At 48.1% G+C, this 27,211-nt stretch overlaps 1 protein-coding gene across 16 annotated transcripts in view; it reads right to left on the bottom strand.

Annotated features, from left to right (window-relative positions):
- The window catches only part of AGAP1 (ArfGAP with GTPase domain, ankyrin repeat and PH domain 1), a 636,895-nt gene that overhangs the window by 394,461 nt on the left and 215,223 nt on the right, over window positions 1-27,211 (bottom strand). For 8 of the 16 annotated variants that reach the window (XM_019022384.4, XM_055380627.2, XM_055380628.2 and 5 more), the window contains exons 3-4: window positions 20,974-21,061; window positions 20,226-20,237 (exon numbers count right to left, since the gene is read on the bottom strand). In XM_019022384.4, the coding sequence (XP_018877929.1) occupies window positions 20,226-20,237; window positions 20,974-21,061 (100 nt within the window). The remainder of the gene's footprint in view (window positions 1-20,225; window positions 20,238-20,973; window positions 21,062-27,211) is intronic. The other 8 variants (XM_019022385.3, XM_004033402.4, XM_004033403.4 and 5 more) reach the window with 1 other exon arrangement.

Below are 27,211 nucleotides of genomic sequence, written 5' to 3'. Positions count from 1 at the left end.
GGGAGGCTGAGACAGGAGAATTGCTTGAACCTGGGAGGTGGAGGTTGCAGGGAGCCGAGATTGCACCACTGCACTCCAGCCTGGGTGACAGAGCAAGACTGTGTCTCAAAAAAAAAAGAAAGAAAGAAAAATAACATTTGAAAAGGAAATCTGTTCCTCTTTCTTTGGAGAACAATCTTCTCCTTCATACCCTGTTCTGTGTGTGGCCCCAGGCACCAGCCCACCAGGTTCAAATCCCTGCCGAGCCCTCCCTGGCTGAGTGGCCTCCGGCAAGTAACTCAACTGCTGGATGCCTCAGTTTCCTCACCTGTGAAATGAGGGTAAACAGAGCCTTCCTTAATGAGTTAATGCATGAAAAGCTCTTAGAACCCTGCTTGGGACAGAGAGGAGCTCAGCGAACAGGGATCCTCACCATCCCTGCCCCACTTATCTCACCCCCAAGTGTTTTTAATCTCCTTCTGCTCTCCTTCCCTACCCCTCACATTCATTGAAATCACCCACACTTCTTTGCTAGGTTTCTGCACAAGTTTCCTGCCCACGCCCACTCCTGGCCTCGGTCCCTCCTTCCCCTAACATACATCACAGCCAGAGGGACCTCGCCGCCACAACGTCCCGACCCTGTGTCCTGAGCCCCACATGTGCTCCTCTGTGCCCTCCGGACGCTGAGTGCCCTACAGGGCCCCAGCTCCAGCCCTGCCCTCTGACGGTTGCCCCAGATACAAGGGTATGTGGAAGCCCTCCCTGCTTGATGAACCCTAAGGTTCAACTTTGATGAGGCTTCGTCTTGTCCAAGCACGCTGGCCCCAGGTCCCATTCCTCACTAGATCACTAGACTGTGTCACCTCCAGAGCAAGAAGGGAGGAGTGCAGCCTGTCCCAGGGGCCCTGCAAAGCCAGCGTCCCTCGCTGCCTACCTCTCCGGGAGTGGGAACTTGGGGAGCGTCACCACCCAGCTCTCGTGGAATGACCGTGACGCCTTGGCAGATGACCCTCCCTGTTGCATGTCAGGTGAGCACGCACAGGACGGATTTCACGTCCATCCTCTCCTTTGCTTCCTCTAACATGTTTTTGCAGAGTCACGTTCACAAGTGAAGCTTCCAGGTGGCTGAATCACAATATTCAAGTTACGAAAGGTTCCCTAGGAGGGCACTGAGCCTTCTCATTTCTGCTCTCCTGAAGTCTCTGGCTTCGTGATCTCAAGCAAAGGACTCCAGGCCCAACTTTCATTGCCTCTAAAAGGAGCAGTGATTCCTTCTCTCATCAGCAAGGTCTCTTCGAATCCTAAAGGCAGTTTACATTCCCCCCGCAGATACAGAGTATAATTCACAGTTCTTTTCAGCATCTTACAATTTCAAACACCAGATACTGGTAAATGATTTGCATGATTTTTTTTCGTATTACACTTAAATCAGAAAGCAAAAATTAAATACTGCTAAGTATTTGCCACGAACTCAAAGGTGAATAATAAGATAAAATTCAGCCAGGTGCTCCAGCAGCCAGGTTGTATGAAAGCAAGAATGTCTTTACTGGGGAGATTTTCAAAAGGTCCCGCAGGGCACTACTGATGGGAGCAGCTTCAGCTCAATAGGACCACTGGGCCTTGAGAAGTCTGGGCTGGCAGGTAGGTAACACTTTAAAATTCATTTTCTACACTTGAACCACTCTAACCACAGAAGGAGAGCCTTAGGATGACAGCATGGTTGGCAACAAGCTGGTATTCCGCAGGCACCACCACTTGCACCATTTTAAATTCAACCCCCCATTTCATCAGATCTCATCCCAGTCATTAGATTTTTCATTGTTGTTGTGTTGTGTTTTGTTTTGTTTTTTGAGACACAGTCTCACTCTGTTGCCTAGGCTGGAGTGTGGTGGCACGGACATGACTCACTGCAGCCTCGACTGCCTAGGCTCAAGAGATCCTCCCACCTCAGCCTCCCTGAGTAGCTGGGACCACGGACATGTGCCGCCACACCTGGATAGATGAGATGGGGCCTCATTATGTTGCCCAGGCTGGTCTCGAACTCCTGGGCTCAAGCGGTCCACCTGCCTCAGCCTCCCAAAGGGAGATCTTTTTTCCACCAGAATTTTAGAGGATACCATCAAATTTTACATCCAGTTTCAAGCTGAATGTAGCTTTTGAAATGCCTATTTTGTCCCCATTTCCACGTATTTTTCTGCAGGTCTGTTTCGCCCACCGGTATCCTCCCAGCACCTGATGCACGGCTTGGCCCATGGCCCATGTGACGGATCTGCCATGAGTGATGTGCAACCTTCTCTGCTGCCAATTATGATGATGTAACATTAAATGACATCAGCATAACTTCATTCTCAAAAATGCTTTTCAGTCTCCCCAAACCTGATGTCCCTGTCAGACACGCATCTGGCCCAGGCACACCTGTGAACAGGTGCTAGGCGAGCTCCGTGGGCAGGGACCAGCGCCCACCCTGGAACCATAGCACCTCCCAACGGCGGGCACCCCCAGGGTGAGGAACCAGACAGATCGGCCGCAGCTGCCTGACCCTAAGGTGGAACCAGGTCGCTGGGCAGCTGTGACTGCATCTCAGTGAGAGGGGAAAACAGAGTCCCAGTCTCACTGAAATCTGTGCTTCCCCAGGACACAAGAATATCACGGGAGGTAAACAGCATCACGTGGACTCCTCAGCTTAGAGCAGAGGGAGGTGAGAACGGAACCCGCATCCCTTCTGGGCTTGGCTTTCTGCACTGAGTTTAAAGCAGAATGGAGTGCTCTCACCTCACCTGAGCTACTTGGGGATACAGCGGTCCCATCTTCTTGTCTGAACTCAACTTCAAGTGCAATGTGCAATGTATTAGGTTTCTGGTTCACCCCAAGGCAAGTGTTCAGGGTTCCCAGAACATGTGGAAACTGCGCTGGGGGCCTTAGTTTGCCCTTGAACTTGTATTTGTAAGCGAGTCGAGGTCTTAATTTCTCCCTAAATCCCACACTGCAGAGAGAAAAGTATACGGAAGGTGGAACTGAGTTATTTCCACCAAGACGCTGAAGTGGATGCGTTCACCGTGAATGAACAGCACACCAGGAAGAAAAGGATACAGCTGCACTCTTTTGTTTTTTAAATACCTTTTTCTAAGTCCTCATAGCCTTTCATGATTACTATTCTGAATGCTGTCTCACAATGTGAGAGCCAGTTTTAAATTTGGGGTGCTGGGGGAAGTAAAACAACTGAGTTCCTTCAAGTTTCTGCACTCACGCGAGGTGGAGCTACAGCGGAGCCTCTTGAACACAAGTGCAGTCTACACAGAGACAAGTCGGAGAGGGAGATCATCTATGCTGTCATTTCTGCTTTAAGAAAAAGAAAAAAGAGAAAACTGAATTTTCCCATTCCAAAAAAAAGGCCCTTTTCGGAGTCAACATTGCAACAGATGTTTGGCGTTTCTGTCATTTTGGCTAATTGAACTGAAAGCTATCAACGTATCATTAACAGTCCTCCAAGCGACAGCTATGGCAACCATAGTGTGCCTTCCAGCGCCGTCGTCTACAAAGCACTTGTTTTCCCACATCATCTCCGTTAGCCTTCACCCCATCTTATGACGCAAACATCACTGGCAACGCCCAAATCCACTCAGGAGGAAAAGGAGTTCAGACACAGAGCAAGAGCTCCACGGCCAGCACGCGGCAGGACCAAGACTCAAATCCAGACGTTCTGACTGCTTCTTACGCCTCCTCTCTTCCATGTGAACTTCTGCTAAGACAAGCCCTACAGAAACAAAGCCGGCAGCATCCGTATTTGCTGCGTTTTGCAGCATCCACAGGGCCAACATCAAACAGGCAGAGAGGTCGGACTATCTTATCCTTACTCCACTCACACTCGGGAAGGGTGGCCTCTGTCTTTAGCTCCAATAATCAACACTGTGCTTAGGAAACTAAAAAGACAGACACCTGTCTGTAACTTTCATTTTTTACTGTTGATTTTTATCTTTTTAAAGGGTTTTTAATTTTTACTATTCTTTTTTTTTCATGCCTGAGCTAAGGATGAAAATGACTCTTGACTTCAAAGCTCCATGTGTAGAGCCCATGTTTCCCTTTGTCATCAGAGAGGGGAGGGACCTCATGGCAGTGTCTGATCAAGATACAGTGGTGCCACCCCGGTTCTTTCAGCAGATGCAAGCTGGCCACGCCTCGTCAACCGCCCAGCGCTGTGGGGTTCAGACTGGAAGGGAGAAAGACAGGAGGAGCATGGCTGGCAGGTCCTGGGTCCCTTCCGGCCACATGTTTGGGATTCTCTTCCAGGAAAAACATTTTCAAAATTCATCTACAATATTCCTTGTTACTGAGTGCCATGATGACATCGGGAGAAAATCTGCAAACTGTATTATTCCCTAATTATTTTTAACAAGTGGGATGAGATGGATACCTTGAAAAGGACAATCAGCCCTCGTTTTTCCCTAGGAGAATATTTAAAATTTCAATCATGAATGCGCCACAAATTTGTAAAAAATAAGTTTCCCTCATTTAACTTTGATAAAAATACTGAAGTCAGTCACTAATGTTGGGGTTTTGGAAAAGTTTTGTATTGTGACATTTAAAAGGAATTTTGGACCACATATTATTTATACACTGGGAAAAAGGTTTTATTGGTAACATCTTTGTTTACAAAATTTAGCCAAATCAGATTTCACTTCCTCTCCCAACTTTTTTTTTTTAATTTACATTGTAAAATACAAAGTAACTACTACACAAAGGTACCAGCAGTGAGTGAGGACCCCGCATGTGGCGACTGCTGACTATTTCCATGGGTGAAACACTCCGGGGTTCTGACCCGCAGAGAAGTGAGCACTTAACACACGATTTCCTTGGGCAGGCCACGGTCTCTCGTGGTTTCATTTAACCGAGATCTAAGTAAGGTACAAAAGGAACACAGAACAAGGAAAAAGCCAAACTCCAGGTTAAGATGGCAGATTAGAACTTCACTATAACTGAATTTCCTTTCCTCCTTTCCTAATAAAACAAGGGGGAAACATTAAAGCCAGAAGGAAGGAACTTCACCATCCAACAGGAAAAGGGGCACGGCTTTACATAATAAACCTCAAAAAACGCAGGATCTAAGGAACAAGAAGGAAGATTTGAGCTGGGTGGAGGCTCCTCATTTCTCCTACAACCTGAGCCAACAACACCCCATCACTTCACCCCAAAGTGCGCAGGGAAGAAACGGAAGGGGCAGCCGTGGCTTCATCTTTTTCGTCTCCTGACTGAGGAATGGAAATAAGCAAGCCTTGGAAGTGAATGGCTGGCAAAGGCTCTCCGGAGGCAAAGAAGATGCCCGTGTTGCCTGGTGAGCGGGAGAAGTGACCCACGCAGGGGGGCCCCTCAAGGGGAACAATGATATATTCCTCCCACCCCGCAGGATGGGTGAAGGGAACCTGGAAGAGGACGTGGTAAATTCCCACGAAGAGCAGAGCCCTCGTCCCTAATGAAGGGCAGACTCTTTCAACGGGAGGCAGCTCCCTCCAACTAGACGGATGGCAGGGCATGGATGCTCAGTAAATCCTGGGATCTCCAGGAGAACAGCATCCAGTCTCAGGTCCCACAGCGCAGGCAGTGAGACTTGAAAGATGCCCCCAACACCCCTGGGGCTGGCTGGGGGAGGTGGCTGAGGTCCGGCAAATGGGAGTGTGTGTAGAATGGTCTGGCCCATCTCGTCCAGGACACTCAGGATGAGAGCATCTCCTCTCCCTCACCTTCTCCCACCACAGGAAGCAGGGCGGTCAGGGGCTCCCAACAGCCTAGATTTGACTCAGAATGAGGGAGAAGTCTTCCCAGTGGTCAGCGTCAGTCTCAGGGAAAGACAATGTCTGGGAAGAGAGGTCCAAGCCGAGAAGGGGACAGCTCGCTGGGGACAGCAGGGAAAACGGGAAGGCGGGAGAGGCTTGGGGAGAGGAAGGAGGGAAGGGAACAGAACAGAAACAAAGCAACAATGGAGAAGAAAACAAAGCTCAAAAAGCAGAAGGAAGTCCCTTACAACCGCTTCCCACTCCAGTGTGACTTAAGAAAGAACAGCCATTCCACGAGACGAGAAACTCCAGTATGAGAATTTGAAACAACATGAGATAAAATGGAAACGTCCAGATCTGAGGATCAAATGGCATTTGGGGAACTGATGAATAAAATTAGAAAAAGTAAGGAGCAGAAGAGACAAGGCTGAAAGCTGAGTTTCTGACACAGAGGAATGGCTTGAAACAGACACAGTCAATGAGATTAAAAAGACAGAGGTAAAGTATTTAAGAGAGAAGTTCATTGACAAACGGACCTAAACAAAAGGATAAATGGTATCTCTGACAACACATCCGCAACAAAAGAACTCAAAGACTATTCGAAGATAAAAGACAAAGGAATGTTCCTGAGACGCAGAAAGATCTGAATCCGCAGATCAAAAGTGCACGTGATACACCAGGAAAATGTGACACAGATTCACAACTTTCAAGATGAGAAAACCAAGGTCTGGAGAAAAACAGCACACACTGGCTGAGGGGGGGTTTCTTATTGGCTGCAAGACCTCAGAGCAGCAGGGTTTCAAAGTTGAGTTCCAAGGAGCACTATTCCAAGGAGGCATCAGCGAGTTCAAAACTGGCTACAGGGCTGGGCGCGGTGGCTCACACCTGTAATCAATAGCTCAACAGCTGCTGTGGGGTCTCACCTGGCCCAACGTGTGGGCTCAGCTCCAGTCCACTGGGTGAGGAGAAGTCCTTCTGAACCCCTTCAGCACATCTGACCGTGAAATGAGTGGCGGCCCTCTGGGCAGCAATGGAGGGGAATGGGCTCTGAGCCACCTTCCAAGAACCCACCTCAGGCCCATACCTCTAGGCTGTGTGACCCTGAATAGCTTTTGTGGCCTCTGGTGCCTCTGTTTCCCTAGGTATAAATGAGCTAATCCATGTTGGCTGTCAGCTTCCTGAAACGTCACAAGTGGCTCATAAAAATTAATGAATGACTGCTACATTACGACAATGACTATACCATTTCCAAATGGAAACTCACACATGGAGGGAGAGCTCTGAAACGCTAATTCAATGAACAGAAGAAGCAAAACTGCAACAACCAGAACGTGAAAGATGCCTGTCTTCTGTTCAATTCCCATAGGAAAGCCAGGCCTCTTCCTAACACGCAGCCATAATTCCATGCTTTCTGGAAGATCCAGAATACGTCTTTTCCCTCACATCAAAATAGCCTATAAAATAGCACATCTTGGACAAGTGCTTCTCAAATGGCTCTAGGAAAAAGATTCTATAAATCTCCAGTAAAGGAGTCCATGTTTATCCAAGTGTGTGGCATGTTCCTAAAGTCAGACCAGAGCTTCCAGGTAAGCAAGTGATAAAATAACAAAGGGGAACACATCTGCCGTATACTCAGCCAATGATACAATCTGGTTCCTATTAGTGTGAGCTCCTTTTCTGCAACTACACCATAAGGGCCTGTGCCTGTTTCTCCACTACCACCCTACACAGGTCAAGAACATCTTTGTCATCTCAACCACCACCAAACAAACAGCCATCCCCATTACATGTCAGACACAACCTTGATGCCAGGAATAGGGTGAACAAGACAAGGTCTCTGCCCTGATAGAGTTTTTTGTCCAGAATAGCAGCAGAAGGAAACTGACTCATGTAAGACAAGGAGAGCCGGGCTAGTGGCTGGGGGTAAGCTGCAGGCAGGCTCAGCCTGCACCTCTCGGAGAAAACAGTTGGGGGCTGCTTTTCAATCACCACTCTGAAGAAAAAAATAGTCACATAATGATGGGCCCCACCCAATACAACCTAATATATAACCAAATAAGTAAACTATTGATTGAAAATCTTCCAATACCCACCAAAACAGTGGTGCTTGAATATTTCAGCATCTCCCACTGTCTCTCAAATAGCCTGCATGGTCAACTAAACATATTTAGTAATACACGTTTGGTTCTTGGGAGGAAAATGATTTTTAATATTTTATACATTTATTTTAAGCATAAAAAAGGTAAATGGCACGGTAGCTCACACCTGTAATACCAGCACTTTGGGAGGCCAAGTCAAGAAGATCGCTTGAGCCCAGGAGTTCAAGGTATAGTGGGCTATGATGGCACCACTGCAGTCCAGCCCAACTGACAGAGCGAGACCTTGTCTTGTTTTTATTTTAAAAAAAAAGGTAAACGAAAGAGCACTGCAAAACTGGAGAAAGTGCCTAACTCCTCATCTGGGGTATTTAAATAAGGCTTTCTCACCAAGTAACAGCACCATGACCTGAGATGGATGCACAATGGCACAAGTGTTAGAATCCAGAGAGGGCGGGAAGCAAGTGGGACAGCAGAGTGCCAAGCGGGGGACCCTCGGCAGTTACTCGGCTGCTGACACGGGCACACAGGCTCCTTGTCCCTCAGACCCTATTTCTCTACACTAGTGCTTCCTATGTGAACATAACTTTAAATAATAATTGGCTTTACATGAACTCTCTTTTTCAATATGCAATTCAGGAAGTGAGTATGTAAAAGTACGGGCTTATGAGCTGTTTGTCCACATATGATTCTCTGAATGTAAATAAGGTACTTGTTTCAAGAAACTAAGAAAGGGTGGTTGCTATTCGATGAGCCTGCATGGAGAAACCAAGAAATCCTACGTGATTTGACTATTCTATGCCGTTTTTCCATACTGTAGGGTAGGGGGCTGGCGAACTGCCTGTGTAAAGGGTCAGAAAGCAAACATTTTAGGCCTTGCATGTTGTATCCTTCTTTGTTTTTATGTTTACAACCCTTTAAAGAAACTAAAAACCTCTGTCCTCAGGCAGTAGCAACACAGAAGAGGTGACAGGTCGCTGCTGTAGTCTCATCTTTGGTATTTCTTTTGTTGACAGATGCACTTTACTTTTCTAACTGCCAGACTCCTTTTTCTCTGGGGACTCTGGAAAACACATTTGTAATTCTTACAATCCTGTGGTGACACTGTAATGGCTTTAATGGAAGGAGGCCAGCAGGTTGTCTCCAGGCCTCTGTCCCCATCCTAGCTAGGATTTTGGTCCCCAAGAATAACCAAGTGGACCAACGCCCTGAGCTGGAAAGCACCAAGACCCGGTCCAGCCTCTCATCCACAGGTGGCAGAGGTGAGACCGCCGTGAGAATGCCCCTACAGCATCCTCCTGGGGGAGGTGGTCACTGGCTCTCAGGCTGAGCTGACCCTGCAAGGCCCAGTGGTTCTTCCAGGAACCTCCTGCCTCTGGAACATCTTGGAAGGAGCTGCATCTGCCACTGAGGTACTGCCAGGCTCCCTGGGGCTCCCAGCCGAGATGCTGCCCAAGTTGAAGTGGCTGCCAGGCCACATGGTTCTAGACAGTCCAAACACACCTGGGAACCAGTTTTTCTTAGGCCCAATAAGCGGATGTGGCTCCTCAAGGGGCACACGCCCTAGTTAGCGCGGGGGACTTCATGGTGATGGGTTCCAGCAGCTCATCCCATTAGTCAATGTCAAGGTCCAGAGGTGGCCTGAGGATTCCCCTATCTGTCCTCTTAGGTTCCCCTCCAAAGCCAGTGCTCCTGCTAATAGCCTGGCTGGAGCCCTGGAGCCCAGCCACTCTGACTCTTATCATGCCTCTGCCTGGCCAACCCCACTTCTCCTCTCTCCGTCCCTGGGACATGGAAGACCCACACAGCAGCTGGCCTGGTCCCCTGCCAGATGGTGTGGCCACATCACGCCTGGGTTTTGACCATTCCTCCACAACCCCTGCTCTTGTCCAGGCTCCAAACCTCCCTTCTTCATCCAACCTAAACCTACTCCCTTCTTCTTAGTGTCTAGAGAGCGATGCTGCAGGCTGGCTTCCCCTCCTCCCCGCCCCGCTCTTGCTCCACCAGGCACGCTTTCATTTCAATGTATTCGGCCTTCAAAGAGCAAGTGCTGATTTTTTCCTTCTTGCTTATGGTGGTGATAATTTTTTAAAAAAATATACAACATTAAGAAATGGGGCTCAGAAAATAAATGCTGGCGACATGGGCTGCCCTCATACAACAAGAACAGATCACCACCAGCTTTCGGACCCAGGGCAGGCACCAGCAGCTGTCACACTAGCACTCCTCCCGCACGCAGACCCTGCCTCAGAATCCTCCTGAACACTGTGCGTTCCAGAAGCCACCAACCACGGATAAAGGACTACACTGTGAGTTGAATCAGGTTTCCATTTCTGGTCTGGGTCAATCATTAATGAATTTATTAGTTTAAGCCATTGGAATCATATGAAACTGTCATCTTTTGCAGATTATTGGCAGCTGTATATAGCATAATTTACATTGATTTAAGAGCGCACACACACACACACACACACACACACACACACACACACACACACAGTCTGGCCCAGTCCTTTTCAGATCTCACAGCCGGCCAGTAGCGCATGAAATGGAGCGGGGAGCTTGGGGGCACTTTCACTACATCTCAGATTCTCCTGATGTAATTCTTTCTGGCACTCGACCTAATTTGCCGTTGGGAGTTTCTTTCAACTTCTACTTCCCTTGTCTCCATCGTCCTGGCCCTTGGAGTTTGCCATGGGCAGAGAAGTGGCACTTAGTGTCCAGGCCCCCACTGGGCAGGCACGATCTTACAAGGACGCAGCATTTTCTTTAGGGAGCTGCGAGAGGCAATCCCAGCTCTAATCGGTGCTGAGTGGAACGTGTGCTCTGCACATTCAATTTCATTCCCGGCCTTCTCTGAAGTGTCAATCTCTCCATTCTGACCCACAGCCAGGCCCCCAAACTAGACATGCTGCACCCCCACCCTGTCTTTTCTCTGCACTTCGTCTTTTTCAGTATGCTACCTTCCAGAGGAAACCATTCAACCCTGATTGCTGGACTGCTACGCCTAAGAAAGGCTATATTATGATCAATATGGGTACCTCCTGAGAAACTGATCGCTCCCCTTTCCTGACACCGATAAAACAGGTTGGGGGAGAAGCGGAGAGGAGGAGTGGTGGTGAGCTAATGCGGTTGATGATGTTGGAGGAAGGACGTAACATTATTTTGTGAGCTGACATTTTTAAGATCCAAACAATGTATAACATTCCAAAGACTAAGCTTTCAGCATTGGAGATTAAGAAGCAAAAACTTGCCTGAAAATGTCAGAGGTCCACAGCCCAAGTGAGACTGTAAAAGTCACAAGGAGACATTTACCAGAGGTAGCTTTGGGGTGAATTCAAACATACCCCAGGCGCTTCTCCTTTAGCACCCAAGTTCAAACCGTGCAAGCTGGGTGTAACCTGATCTGTGAATTAGGAAAGAGAACTGCATTGCACAACACCTCCTCCCCCCAGCCCCACCCTGGCTAAAATGTTTAAAAGGGACAAACCCTGAAGACACGGGGTTGGGACTTGCCTCCCCGCCTTTTCTGGAGTCCACCTTCTGCCCAGCCCTAGTCTATCATACTCCTGCTCAAGCCACTCAGCTCAATTAGGCTGACCTCATCTCTCCACCCGAAGGGACGGAACAATCAAAACATCCCCTCCAACCCCTGTGATACTGATTGTTTTAGGGAAAAGCACGTGACTCAAATGAGGCCACAGGGAACTGACTTAGAGTCTTTTGCTGTAGCTATTGACAAAAATCCTCACCTTTCCCTCCTCACCACATCTGAGCACTAAGGACCATGAAACCACCATGAAGGGCTTGCTACCACGTGGGGAGACCTTGCTGGGCATGATGCCCAACACAGGCAAGAAATGGGGGAGAGGGTTCCTCAAGAACTTCAGTGCATCAGGAGATTAGGGTCTTTCTAAAACTAAATCCATCCCCTTGGCAGCTCCAGAGATGCAAGTTAAGAAGTTAATAATTCACCACTGGCCCACCCCCTCCCCGCCTTTCTGTTTTAGCTAACCTAAGTTGGTCAACTATCTCATGCAACCAAAAGAGCATAGACTAACACAGTGAGCATGGCCCCGGGGCTTCCAGACCAGAGCAGGCGGTTCCTGGCCAGGGGCACAGTGGTCTGCTATAATCTGGTTTCCTGGACCTGGAGCTGGGCTTCCGGAGAGATGGTGTGATCAAGGCCAAAGACATGGGCAGACGGGAGGAGCAGTGAACACAGGTGAAAGTGTGTGATGGTGGTTCCATTGGGATAGATTGAATGGCTCTGTTAATCCGCAATAAACAGGTAAATGCACCCGCAGCCTCAGAACACCTTTGGGGTAAAATTTCTCTAGGAAAAATGATTTGTAATTACATACGTGAAACTTTCTAGGCTCTAGTCTCCTTTTTCCTCTTAAAGAACGGTTTTGTTAAAACATCTGATGCCGTGAGGTTTCTTAGGAAAGCAACAGTTGTGTCAACAGCATGTGCTGTGCTGTTGCTGGGCTGAGTGAAGGGACACACATGAGCCTCTGTGTGCTGCCCTCAGGAGACAGTGACTCCCCACAGAAGCCAGCGGGCTTGTCCTCTTTAGGGCGCTCCCAGACCGGGTGTAAGTCCCAGCCCTGCACCACAGTTACTTATTCAGAAAGGTCTTTTCTCTGGAACACAGGCTCCAATGCAGGCCCAGTATGGCTTTTGGTAAGCCCTGGATTTCTTGTCAAATTAATTATAACAATATGGGACAATACATTCTGAGTTCCATACAGCCAACTCAAAAACACACTTTGTCCTGCCAATTTCATCAATGCCAAAAACATGACTATCTCCTTATTCTGATTTTACAGCTTTTTTTCTTGCTCAAAATGAAACAGAACATGCTTCCCTTTTATTATTTTTTTGAACATCTAATAATAATGTTAGCATCCTTTACCTATTTTTAGACAATATCACCTGATCCTCACTGATGGCTTCCATGCCAGGGGTCAAGTTAGGGACTGTCACACACAGAGGAAGACAAGAACAAAGGGGAATGGTATTTCCATGGTGAGTGATCAGGTTAATTCCGAAAATCATCAGTGAAGACGGCTGAACTGACTTCTGCTTTATCTATTAAAACCAACATAGCAGCAGGCTCATAATCTCAACGTTTACAGATAATCCTCATTAAAAAATTATCATGTGTTTATAATCACTTGGTTGCAACTAACGGTCAAATTGAGGTTGAAAAATCTAAATGGCTAGATTTCACGACTAGTCAAATGTTACTGGAGTATTACAGGTTTTTGTTTTTTTTTTTTTTCCACTGGAACATTAAACAGCACCCAAGAACAGCTTTAGAAATAAACTCTAACATCTGGGACGCAGTGGTAGCTGACAACTTTTTTTTTTAAGTTATTTGACTTGGAAAGGGTTTTTGGAGCTGACAGCTTAAACACACTTCATGTGTCCCAGAAAATAAGACTGGGTGTTTACCACGTTTTGTTTCTAAGAAACTAAGTAAACATTCGTTAAAACATATTTAAGACACACGTGCTCCTGAGAACACATTTACTACCCCGATGACAGGAAACAATTCTAGGCAGTCCTGAAGGAGGGTGGCAAGGCTAACCCCGGGAACAAAGACTTGCAGGTGTCTGTACAGCCAGCTGGCCCTGGAGGCCAGAAGCCAGTGGCCAGTAGAACTCTCATCCAGCACACCGCGTCAGCAGCTTGGAACAAGCAACAGAAACCAAACACACAGTGGAAAACCCCAGAACCCTTCAGCCTCAGTGCAGCACAGCCTGACCCCCGACATGCTGGAAACGAGACGTCCTTTCTCCAGGAGGTGAAGCGGCTCATTCCTTCCTACAGAACCTCCAAGCCTTTAGCAAACTCTGATGTGAACCAAATAAACCAAACAGACAAGCGAAAGGCTTCGCTTGGAGAGATGTAAGAAATGAGATGGGTCTGGTGTACTTTCCTGCTTCCCAGGCACAAAGCAAAAGTATGTTTGAGAATTTCCTATGACTTATGCTCAAAAACTCGACTTTCCTGAGTTAGGGAACTGTCGAGCTCAATCTCACCCACTGTTTCTCACTGGTCCTTACCTGGTAGTTATAATTACTCTTAGCACCTGGTATTTTCTCTTAAAGCTTTTCCTCATGAGCACTGGATGTTCAGGTTTCTTCAGTCTCCCTTACCTGTTTTGGACTCTTCTTTACATAGGGAACTCCCCCTCCCCCCACCACTGCAGGTACCTTTTCCATCTGGGAGGGCACTGACTTCCCCTGCCCTACGCTGGCAGGCTCCTGAGTGAAAGAGTTGCCTTGAGCTCCTTGACCATACTCTTCCAGCTACCTCAGCTATCATATTCTATCGGGAAAACGAATGAGGGAGGCTAATCTCCCAGTGACCAGTGTGTTCCGTCTTTGGGACAGAGCATGGGGGCAGCTGCTGCCTATGTGTGGCCCGAGCTGGGAAGATGGGAGAGCCTGGACATGGGGCTGGAGGGTCGCCCTTCTGGGAGGGAGGCAGGGCCGGCACAGCCTTTACCAGCCATCCCCATTACCAGGCACCCGGCCAGGAGCTCGCTGGCTATTGGCCTAGGCACATTCAGGGATGCCTCAGCCTTGGAGCTAGCTTTCTGCCTAAAATTTTGAGTTGGTTAAGAATCAATCAGAAACTCCAGATTCCATCACTGAAGGAAGGAGGCCCTGCTGAATTAAGCTCATGAAGACCCGGGAATGCCAGGGCCAACGCTCCCACATCATGCCTGGCTAAGGCCCTTCCCTGCAAATCCCTCTGTGTGGCGGCAGCAGGCTACGACACCATTGACCCTCGCAGGCAGCCGCTGGGCCTCAGTGGCAGGCAGGCCCCGGCCCTCCTTTTGCCACTTTCACACCTGGATGTGGGTTTCTTCCAGATCTGGGATAAAGGCGGCTCTCAGATGGCCCACCTTCCTCTCGGTACTTTCATTTTGCAGCTTGGAGTTGGTCTATGAACATTCTTAAGTCTCTCTCGACCAACCAACCAACCAACCATAAAAGCTCCCACTCAATCCATATACAGTTTAAGTTTCATCTTGGGAAGCTTGTGGGGCCACCTTTCTGCCCTCCTCAGGTGTGCCACGATCTCAGCGTGGTGCTGGCTTTCAGCTTTTCTGGGCCTCAGGTCCTTCTGGCACACGAGCTACCCTGCACAGCTCGGGAGGGCCCATGGCCCAGGGTGCCTGGGATGCCACGGGTGACACAGAGAGAGTTGTCCTGGGGAACGGGTCTCAGAGCAATGACTCAGTTCTGCAACCTGAAAAGATCTCAGGAGGACGCCACACTCTCCCCACCTGCAGGGGGTGAAGTGTCTTGGGCAGGTCCACATTTCCTATCTAATGTCCACATAATACTGGACGTCCTAGCTTTGTTTCCTTTGACTTTTTCTTTTTTGAAAGGAGAGTTAAAAGCTGAGTGGCATCATGTGGGGTCTGTGTTGGGGGAAGCTGAATATTAAGCACATAAACATACCACGAGGGAAGTCACATTACACACCCAAAATGTCACACGATTCTAATCAGCAGCCATTAATATGGCTCAATTGGCAAATAAGTAATTTTCATCTCATTCTCTTTATAGGAAGTGAATGGCAGCTGTGAAATTGTCCTCAGAGGTGTGAAGGTCACTGCCAGCTGATGAGTCCTTGTGAGGTTCTAGAACACCAGCAGAGCTTGCAAAAGCATCACTGGCAGAACCATGACCACCACCAAGTGATGGGGCCAACTCCAACAGTTCTAAGTGCAGGGACCGTCTAAACCAAGCTTCTCTAACCTGCCAACCAGGACAGCTTTGGATGCGGCCCAACACTAATTCGTAAACTTTCTTAACACATGAGTTTTTAGTGTGTGTATAATTTTTTTTTTTTTAGCTCATTTGCTATTGTTAGTGTTAGTATAATTTATGTGTGGCCCAAGACAATTCTTCCTCTTCCAGTGTAGCCCAGCGAAGCCAAAAGATTGGACACCCCTGGAGAACATCACAGGTATATAACACACACACTGCTGTGGGTTGAACTGTATCCCCTAGAAGACACGTTCAAGCCCTAACCCCTGGGACCTATGGTGTGACCTCACCTGGATAGAGGGTCTTTGCAGATGGGATCAAGTAAAGATGATGTCATGCTGGAGGAGGATGGGCCCTAAATCCAATGGCTGGTGTCCTTATAAGAAAAAGTTTGGACAGTCACAGATAGCCAGGAAAACGCTGTGACGACAGAGGCAGAGACTGGAGTTAGGAGTCTATGAGCCAAGAAACAGCATGGATTTCTGACAGCCACCAGAAGCTCTCCCCTGAAGACAGGAAGGCCCTCACCACCTTAACCCTCCCAGCCATCTACATAACCCAGCCATCTACATATCCCAGCCACAGGTCACGATTAGGATAAAGTATATTCACGCACTAATTAAATCAGAACAACTGTGCACAGACATGCAACAGATTCAACCTCAAAGTCTGCAGAAGGACCAACCCCGTCAACACCTTGATTTCCGACCTGTGAGAATACATTTCTGTTTTAAGCCAGTTTGTGGTACTTTGTTACCACAGCCCTAGGACTGAGGTACACATACATATATTACACACCCAGATGTGCACACACACGTGTGAGCATGCACACCCAGTTAAGGAATCTGTCTATACAAGAGGTTTACTCTTTGACGGCTTTCATGAAATCACAGGCTCTCTACGGAGTAACCCACTTTTGCACTGTTAATTCACTAACTGAAACAGTATTTACATCCTTCCCTCATTTGAACTGCATCTTTAAAATCATATAAATCTGTGAGTTGGCTCTCTTCACTGTAACAATAAAATATCAGCCAAAATGCATCACACAATTAAGACAGCAGATGTTACCCTCTGGGATGGAGCTAAAATGCATCTGATGTATCTGCTGAAAAGTAGGCCTGGATCTGGAGACGGCTCTGCACCAGAAATGTTTCTACCACGAGAGAGCTCTCCCCTGAAGACAGGAAGGCCCTCACCACCTCACCCGTCCCAGCAATCTACATATCCCAGCCACGGGTCAGGATTAGAATATAAAGGATATGCACACACTAATTAAATCAGAACCGCACAGACATAGAACAGATTCAACCTCTAAGCTGCAGAAGGAACCAACCCCGTCAACACCTTGATTTCAGACTTCTGAGAACTATGAGAATACATTTCTGTTTTAAGCCACACTGTGTGTGGTAGTTCGTTACTACAGTGCTAGGACTGAAGTACACATACATATATTACACACCTAGGTGTAGACACACACACACACACACACACACATAATATTAAGGAATCTGTCAATCTAAGAGGTTTACTCTTTGACTGATTTCATGGAATCACAAGCTCCCTACGGTGTCACCCACTTTTGAGTTGTTAATTCACTAACTGAAAAAAAAACAGAATATTTATATCCTTCCCTCATTTGAACTGCATCTTTAAAATTATCTAAGTCTTGGCTGGACATGGTGGCTCATGCCTGTAATCCCAGCACTTTGGGAGGCCCAGGCAGGTGGATCACTTAAGGTCAGGAGTTCAAGACCAGCCTGGCCAACATGGTGAAACCCCGCCTCTACTAAAAATACAAAAATTATCCGGGCGTGGTGGGGGGTGCCTGTAATCCCAGCTACTCAGGAGGCTGAGGCAGGAGGATCACTTGAATCCTGGAGGCAGAGGTTGGAGTGAGCTGAGATCACGCCACTGCATTCCAGTCTGGGTGACAGAGTAAGACTCCAACTCAAAATAAATAAATAAATAAAATAAAATAATCTAAATCTTGTGAGTTGGCTCTCTTCACTACAAGAATAAAATATCAACCAAAATGCATCATACAACGAAAAGACAGAAGATATTACCCTCTGGGATGGAGCTAAAATGCATCTGAAGTATCTGAGGAAAAGCAGGCTTGGATCTGGAGACGGCTCTGCACCAGAAATGTTTCTACCACGAGAGAGCTCTCCCCTGAAGACAGGAAGGCCCTCACCCTCACCCCTCCCAGCAATCTACATATCCCAGCCACGGGTCAGGATTATGATATAAAGGATACTCACACACTAATTAAATCAGAAGAACAGGGTACAGACATTAAGAAGCGCAGGGAGAATCCAAGGAACTATCTGGACAGGCAGATACACAGCAAAATGCCTTTCATGCAAAGTAGCTGCCCAGTTGATCGCTCTAGCAGTTGTAAGAGGAAAGGGGGTCTGATGAGAAGGTAGCAGTACACCAAGAAATGGGAAGGTCACAGAGCTCACTCAAAATCCAATCCCTCAACTGGGCGCCAACCACTCCCACCACTGTGGGAGTGCCCTCACCTTTGTGTGGGTAAGTAACCACAGGTGAGGCTGGGCCATCATCAGCTTTGTCAGCCTCCAGCACTCCCCGAGGACAACACATCCCTTTGATAGTCTCCACACACCCAGGTGACAACACAGTAAATTATATCCCAAACCCACAACGCTCCATACCTAAAGCTTCTCAATTAAGCAAAGCACGGGTAATTGATCAACACTAACTCACTGGACAAAAATTGAAATCACTTTCCAGGTACAGGCTGCCTGAGCATGAGAAGGAATTTCAGGATGGCAAGACCATGGTATGAAAGAAACATGGCTTCTCATTTGTTTTCTTTCCCAAACAACAAGTATGGCTCCCTTCATTATAAGTGACATTACAGCAAGTTATGGCTCCCTCCTGCCACTGTCATGAGGCACCCAGTCACATGAACAGGAAGTAGAAGTCCATTCCCTGGTCTCGTTAAGAGGGGCAAAGACAGTGGCCACCTGCTTGGTTCTACACGGGAAAGGTGGATCAGCCATGAGAAGCATGAATTCAGCAGGACTAAGAGGCTTCCAGGCACAAGGAGCCATGTATTCATAATTCTTTCAGCACCCGGGTGCCCTAGACACACACCCACTGGGGTGCACCTGGGTGTCTGCTGCTGTCAGCTCCTCACACTCCCACAGAACAATCCCTGGGACCTCGAGTCAAAAGGTGAGAGGCCACATGCCCAGGGAGGGCTGCTGCAGGGCATGAGAAAAGGTCAGGGATCATGATCTTTCCCCTGACCCAGGAAGCCTTGGGCATGGGGCCCCATGGAGGGGATGAGCTACTTCCACTTTGCAGATGAAGAAAGAGATGTACTCACCCACGCTCCTACTCTTAAAAATAATGTATTTTTAAAAACCATACACAATACTATGAAATTTCAGTGCAGTAAAATGCATTACTTGAAAAATCAAAGAAGCAGGGCTGTTAGTGATCAGTTTAGGTCACCCCACAATCGATCCTTTTGATGTATAAACGCTCAAGAGAAATGCTTTGGTGTGAGTCAACATGTAAGGGTCAATTATGCACTGCAAAAGACATCCCAGCTGGGCCCAAATACAATGGAACACACTGTGAATGACCAAAGGGAAAACAGCGAAAAGCCACAAAAATGACCAAATAGCCATATAGCAGAAAGGTCACCATGAGTGAGTTGTGGTCCTTGTTCTTACTCCAGAGACCCAGGGCCTCCAGCGCTGCCCCACCAGACACCTGAACCCCAGGGCCAGAGACTGCCAGAGCAACAGCAACAAAACCAGGCCCGACTCATGTAACTTCCTGTGGTCCCAGGTTGAAATCCACAGAGTTGCAGGGCCCTGAAAGTAGATTTACTTAGAAAAGGTGGTCATTTCATTTGCAGGTGAGTTAACCTCTGTATAACCTCTACAATAGCTAGCCCTTGAAAATAACTGGAAAACCCAAAGGAAAATCTCTAAAAGATTCTCTAAAAGGTGTCACCAGCTGGTCGTGGCTAAAATTCATATTCTGACACAAAGGAGCAAATAAAAGCCGTCAAAACCCAGGGACAGAGCCCTGGCAAAATGTGGCCTTTGCTCGTTTCTCCAAATCATGCCATTTTCTGGCATCTGTATGCATTTCTCAGTGAACGGGCAAGCTTTCTCCTATTGACCCCTATATACAAGCCTTCATTATCACCTCTAATCTTCCTAAATCATCATTTCAGTATGGAAGGTCTCTTCCTGATGCATGAGGTGTTCATGACATGACTACAAAATTCTGCAAAACGGTGGCAGAGCCTCAAGCCACTTTTATACTTCTCCGAACGGTTCCACAGTATTCAGGACAAGAGTTAAATGCTAGGACAGGTGTTACAGGAAACAGGTGAAGCTACTTGCGACTACTGCTAAAAAGACAACTAAGGGACAAAACAGGGTGGAATGTTCAACTGAAGAAAAAAGATAAAATGAAACAAAATAGGATGGTACACAGAACAAGGAGGGAAGGGAACGCTACAGTACAAAGTGGTGCCTTTCCTCTCTCTCCAAAACAAGACAAGCGCTGCCATGAAGAAAATGAATAGTTACCTGCATCCATATCTGCAAAGAATGGAACAGCCAGTAAGAAAAAGAAGGAACCAGAAATTCAGTGTCTCAGAGTTGGATTTAACAAAGTTACACGGAGAGAAAATTTCATTTAGAAAACTGCTTGTCAACTACACCCCTTCATTAGGGAACACGGGAGCTAAATGCTTCCTACCATTATCATAATTTTATTTAAGGCAAAAAATAAAATATGGACATGTTAACTGAAGAAGCAAATGCCTAATGGCAAAAAAAAAAATCTTACTCTCATGCAAAATGATTATCAAATGTTTATAATATAAGGGGGGAAACATACTCAAACATATGGTGGTGGTAATCTGAACATCTTATCCAGAAAGGCTCTTATCTATGACTAAGTAACATTACATACAAATTATGTATAAATTCAATATCCAGATCACAGAAATGTCCAGTCAATATTTAAAGGAGTAACAATGGATAAAAAGGACACTGGATTAAAAAGGACATTTGAAAGGACAGAACAATTAGATAAGAAATAAATTCAATGGTATTTCATGGTTCTACTGTACTATTCCAAATATCAAAGTGAATATAATGGGTTTGCTAAAAATACTACAGAAGAAACCACATACTTAAGGGTTTTTACCACTTGGTATGTTTTATTGCTTTCTTGACCTGTGATACATCAAAGTCATGATTTACAATATGCTAAGGAAAAATTTTAAAAAACTACATTCTTAAGTTTGCAACTGCCTGCCAAACAGCATACCTTCCGGAGACTCCTCCTGGACATATGTGCCCGTCAGGTACCGGTGCACCAGGGCAGACTTGCCGCTGGCCAAGTTACCCACAATTCCCTGAAACAGAAACGGACAACCGTTAAGCATCATCAAATCACTCTATTTGGCATTTTGCAAATACTAAGAGGCTAAAGTAGACAGGAGGCCTAAACACAAACATAACCAAGCACTGGCTGGATGGCCAAAAACAAGCTCATTCAATACTTCCATTGGAGTAAAAGGGAGTCCAACACTCTTAATTAACATCTCACATTCTCATCAGCCTCAACAGCTGCAACGGCATCAGCAATGCTGGTATAAACACTGGTTTGGCATTCTTCCAGAAAACAAGCGCACTGTTTACATCAGGGCTGTGTTCCTTGAGTTAGCCCGCCGGCATCTACTGTGCACCCTCCAGAGACTGGGAAAAGCAGCAGGTGAGGTGGCACCCGAGGGCAGAGGTGAGTGACGTGGGGAGAGTGGCGAGGACCCACGCATGGTAGCATCCCTAGGGGATGAGTCTAGGGTAGACTTGGGGGCAGGACAACAGGAGCAGAAAAGGGCAGTGTGGGGAGATTTGGGGGTGGAGGAGCGAGGCAGGGGCCGGCCACACAGGCGAGGAGGGCACACACCTGCCTCCCAGACACAGGACCCACCAAGGCATCTCCGAGAAAAAGGGGACAGTGCCAGGGCTGCTGGGAGAGACGGCAAAGGTGCTCATTTGTGCTGGATTAGAAGGCGACCCTCAGGAGTGAGGGTGACATGAGGGCCTCTGTCCTAGCAGTAACCTGGCGGCAAGGCTGACTTTCCAGGGGCTTCTTCACAGGAAGCCTCCCTGTTGACACAGGAGACACACCTGGCCTCCCAGCCTCCAAGTGGCCGATCCTACAGGGAGCCTCCCTTTCCCTGTGCTTGGGAGCTGGATACCCCCCATGCCGCCTTCTCTGGGAAGCTGCTCATCAAAAATCTCCTTCATTTTAACCTTTTCCTCCCCCACTAGAACATTGCTAGTGATCAAATTTAAGCATGATCTAATCGATTCCTTAAAAAGCCCAAAACATCACAAGGGACCCATCCCCGGGCACAGGTGCTCATTAAGGCCACCTGCCATTCCCTGAGCTGGGACTCGCCCCGCTTGCTCTCGGTTCCACTTGTTGACCTCCCTCCTGCCTCCACTCAAATTCTCTGAAGCTCTGGCCCTGTTGCTACCAGGAAACTGCCCACTAGGTCACCCGCAACTTCCATTTCAAAGCCACTAGCCTGTCTCGCTCTGACCTGGCCCCATCACCAGCAGCTGCTGCTAAGACACTCTCTTCCAACTCTCACACTGGCTTCCGCCTCTACCTCCCTCCCAGTCCTGTGCATTCTTCCTCCATCTGCAGGGACATACTGGGACTCGCCAGGGCTCCATCCTCACATCTCCAGCTGATCCTCCACTCTAATGTCCCAACATGCGCCTGTCCACATCCAACCTTCTCTCAATGAGCTGCAATTCCATTTAACAGGAGACACCCTGCAGACTCTGGACTCACAACTCATTGATAGAAGGTTGGATGTCGGGGGGAAAAAAAAGCTGCCTATTCCCAAATCGCATCCCCTGGCCGCCGTCCACCCCAGCTCCAGGTGCCCCTACTTAGCTCCCACCAGGACTTTATATACATCCGTACGCCACCTATGCGGTATTCATGCCTCGACGGGTCCACACCTCGCCTCTCTCTCCCAGTCTCCTCATCAGCTTCTGAGGCTACATCACACCCAGCCTCTCAAACCAGAAAGCTGGAGGCCATCCCCAACTCCCAATGGCTGGAAGTCAGGGAGTCCGCTCCCTCCTGGGCACCTTGCTGCCACCTCAGTGTGGACTCTCCAGTGTGCACGGATCAAGGAAGCAGCCTCTAGGGCCTCTCTCTGCCTGCAAGCACCTGCTTTTCAACCCGAGAACACCAGAGAGGTTCTTGGAAACCAACTGACCATGAGAAAGTGGCACTCCTTCATTTCATAAGCCGTGGGAGACTCCTGCTGCCTGGAGGCCAAACTCCAAACATTTTAGGAACAAACTGTCTCCCTCCAAATCCTCACACACAACTTTGCTGGCAGCCAACAGGCCCAGCAGGTCCATGAACTTGCCACAAGAACACTTCACTGCTCCTGTCACCTGAGCACCCCTCCCCTTTCACCTGAGGAGGGCTTCACTTTCTCTTGGGAAGGCTTCCCTGCTTTCCCCTCACCCCCAGACAGCCTTGACAGTGGCTGGTGAGGCCCTGGGCTCCACCTCCCACTACACTTAGGACCCCGAGGACCAAGATCTCTGTCTCTGGATACAGGCCAAGACACCAACTCCGAATCTGTACACTTGTCATAGTCCCTGGCTCCAACAAAGTCCTGGTAAACACAAGATGGGTTGATGGATAGATGGATGACAAGGAAGAAGGATGGGAGGGAGGGAGGAGAGATGGAAATAAAGGAGAGAGGAGAGGAGAGACAGGAGGGAGGAAGGAACGTTGGTTAAGCAGATGATGAAGCCAATAGCTATAAGAACAAACACAGGGCTGGGCACGGTGGCTCACGCCTGTAATCCCAGCACTATGGGGGGCCGAAGCAGGCAGATCATGAAGTCAGGAGATCGAGACCATCCTGGCTAACACGGTGAAATCCCACCTCTACTAAAACTACAAAAAAATAACCAGGTGTGGTGGCACACGCCTGTAGTCCCAGCTACTCAGGAGGCTGAGGCAGGAGAATCGCTTGAACCCAGGAGGCAGAGGTTGCAGTGAGCCAAGATACACCACTGCACTCCAGCCTGGGTGACAGAGCGAGACTCTGTCTCAAAACAAAACAAAAACAACAACAAAAAAGAAAAACAAACAAACAAACATATAAGAGAACAAATTTGGCATGACAGTGTGGAAAAAAGGTTCTCAGTGATTTACAGGCCACCGTGGTCTGCTGAGTGACGGCTCATGGATCCAGATGTTTTCCGTCACCCACTCCTGGCCACTCCCACTCCCTACTCATCAGCCAGAGTGGCCTTTCTAAAACCTATGCCCGGTCCTGTCCTCTTACACCCCAGTTACAACCCTCCCGCCTCTCATCTGCCCGCTCCCTGCTCGGCCTTCTAGTCAATCAGCTACCAAGCCCCATCCTAACAGGCCTTGCTGTCTCCAGGCAACTAAAGCTTTCCACATCAATCATTCTCCGAAACCTACTCTTACTATCAATTCAGATGTCACCTCCTCTAAGAAGCCTTCAACTATATGGTAGGAATGTTTGTGCTTCCCCCCCTACCCCCACACTCCCAGCCAAACTCATATGCTGAAACCTAACCCCTGGCTGGGCACGGTGGCTCACACCTGTAATCCCAGCACTTTGGGAGGCCGAGGCAGGTGGATCACCTGAGGTCAGGAGTTCAAGACCAGACTGGCCAACAGGGTGAAACCCTGTCTCAACTAAAAAAATATAAAAATTAGCCAGGCGTGGTGGTGCATGACTGTAATCCCAGCTACTCGGGAGGCTGAGGCAGGAGAATCACTTGAACCCGGGAGGCAGAGGTTGCAGTGAGCTGAGATTGCACCACCGCACTCCAGCCTGGGCGACAGAGCGAGACTCTCTCTCAAAAAATAAAAACAAAATAATAAAATTTTTAGAAAAGAAACCTAATCCCCAAGGTGATTGTATTACGAGGTGCAGCAGTTGCGGGAGCAGATTAGCGCCCTTATAGAAGAGGCCTGAGAAAGACCTTTCGCGTCTTCCTCCATGTGAGGACACAGCAAGAAGATGCCACCTACGAACCAGCAAGCAGGTCCTCAGGCATCAAATCTGCAGGTGCCTTGATCTTGGACTTCCTGGCCTCCAGAACTGCGAGCTATACATTTCTGTTGTTTATCAGCTGCTCAGTGTATGATATTTTCTTACAGGAGCCAGAAGAGACGAAGACACCTTCCTAATGCCACAGCCTCAACTGGGTGCCTTTCCTCAAAGCTCCCTTAGGTCTCTGCCCCGAGGATATCTTACAAGGGAACACATTACTTTGGAAACATCAGTATGTTGATCTGCCTCCCTCCAATACTGACAATTCCTCAAGGACAGGCACCGTGTCTCATTTGCCTTGTTCTCTGAATCCCTGCGTAATGCAGAGCCCAAGGCAGACGCTCAACAGCACTGGCCGAGTAAAAGAACGGATGAGTAAACGCATGACTGCACTGCTGGTGAGTGAATGAGATGCTTATTACTAAGGCTCAGAGCCAGGCTCAGGCCAGGCTGTGTGGACAGATTCTAAATAAAGCTGTTTCCCCTCCTAATCCGACGTACATCTTTTTTTACCCCGGGCCTCTATAATCGGAGAATTTCTACCTACTAATTATTCTTTTGCTCAAGGGCACCCGCTTCATGTCAGCTTCATGCTGGGAAAATCCAAAACAGTATGCCACAGAATTAAATTTTTAATTAAGATCAGTTTCTCTTTCTCGAGGAAGAAAATGCTCCAAAACCAAACATCCTTTGGTCTGTGCCTTCTCTGCATAGCAACGTTCCTGCCTTCTTCCGCCTAACAAGATGGGCAAAGATTAAGCTCTCCCCTAAGTTCTCCCTTAGGGGAACAAAAGCAATCAATCTTGGAGTGGAGTGGGAAGGAGTTTGGTTTGGCTGGAACAGCCATCTCACAGACCACCTCAGTCACACATGATGGCATTATTTTAATTTGAAACGCTGGTGGAAATTAACAGTTGATGGTGAAAGGAAAATAAAATAAGGGGTCAAAATGCCATTTCAAGTGTGTCACGCCACCCGTGAAGCTGTCGGAGCGACCGCTGGAAGTAAACCAAGACGGAGGAAATCAATCCAGAGTGAGCCAAAGAGCTATGTGAGGAGGAATGAGGTGTCTTGAAAATCACAGAACTACGTACTTAAGGCAGAAGAGGTTGCCACTGTCAACCCTGCATCGTCTGTGCAGGGACATGAAGTGCGTTGGAACCCATACTCGGCCCTTCACATCACAAGGCCAAAGGGAATGCAATGTCTTTCTAAACTGATTTCTCCAGAGCCCCACACTAACCCTGAGGTTTGCTGAAAAGGAAATCAAGGCTTTTAGTAAAAATTCCAGTTGGAGTTCAATGAAAACACACAAATAGGATGTGAGGAGCTGGGGACTGAGGTCCCCTACACAGGCAAGATGTCCAGGGCCTATGTGCCTTCCCCTCTGACAGAAGCATCAAGCTTTTGCTGTTGGGCACACATCTGCACCCAGCAGCGGTTGGCTCCTGTGCGGCACCAAAAGCAACTGGTCATGGACGATCTGACCACAGCACAACTTCAGAAAACATCAGGACGGGCGCAGTGGCTCAGGCCTGTCATCCCAGCACTTTGGGAGGCCAAGGCAGGCGGATGACGAGGTCAGGAGTTTGAGCATAGTCTGGCCAACATGGTAAAATCTTGTCTACTAAAAATAAAAAATTAACCAGATGTGGTGGCGGGTGCCTGTCATCCCAGCTACTCGGGAGGCTGAGGCACGAGAATCACTTGAACCCAGGAGGCAGGTTGCAGTGAGCCGAGATGGCGCCACTGCACTCCAGCCTGGGTGACAGAGTGAGACCCCGTCACAAAAAAAAAAAAGAAAGAAAACATAAGGCATGGTACTACCACTCTTGAGAAGAAAGCGAACATTGAATTTTTTTCTCTGACAGATTTCAAAAGATTTATTGCAAAATGTTACATAAAGGGCCTATTGGAGGCTTGCCATGACATCATGTCACTGCTGCGTTTGTGAAGCAGGGGCTGGGTTCCTGAGACGCTGACCTAAAGTGCCACCTGTCCTGCGGGGGGCTGCGCTAGGAGGGAAACAATTGCAGCCCTATAGGCACTTGGAGGCTGCCTAGGGAACAAAGCAGCACTTTCTTCAGACCCTGAGCACTCCTCAGCACACAAGGGATCTGCTGGGGGTGCCAATGAGGACCAGTGCCCGCTGATGCCACAACAGGAAGGCACTTGGGCTAGAGCAGAGCTGGTGGTCCTGCCAGGATCTCGTCCATCCACACTCGGGCCAGGGACAGGACCGTTCTGAGAACTGTAGAACCAACAGCATCGAAGCCCACGGTGTCAGCTAATTGAAGCAAGCCTTAAGACAGTCCGTTTCAGAATGAGGAGCCCATGCTGCCTCAAACGCAACTGTCTCCTACAGCTCTGGGCAGATATTCCAGAAAATCACATGCTTTCAAAATACCGGCAGAGCACAAGTTT

This window comes from Gorilla gorilla, chromosome 11 (genome assembly GCF_029281585.2).
Source record: "Gorilla gorilla gorilla isolate KB3781 chromosome 11, NHGRI_mGorGor1-v2.1_pri, whole genome shotgun sequence".
NCBI classification, from domain to species: Eukaryota; Metazoa; Chordata; class Mammalia; order Primates; family Hominidae; genus Gorilla; species Gorilla gorilla.
Note: the sequence above shows the minus strand (reverse complement) of the source record. Positions and strands in the feature narration are given on the sequence as shown.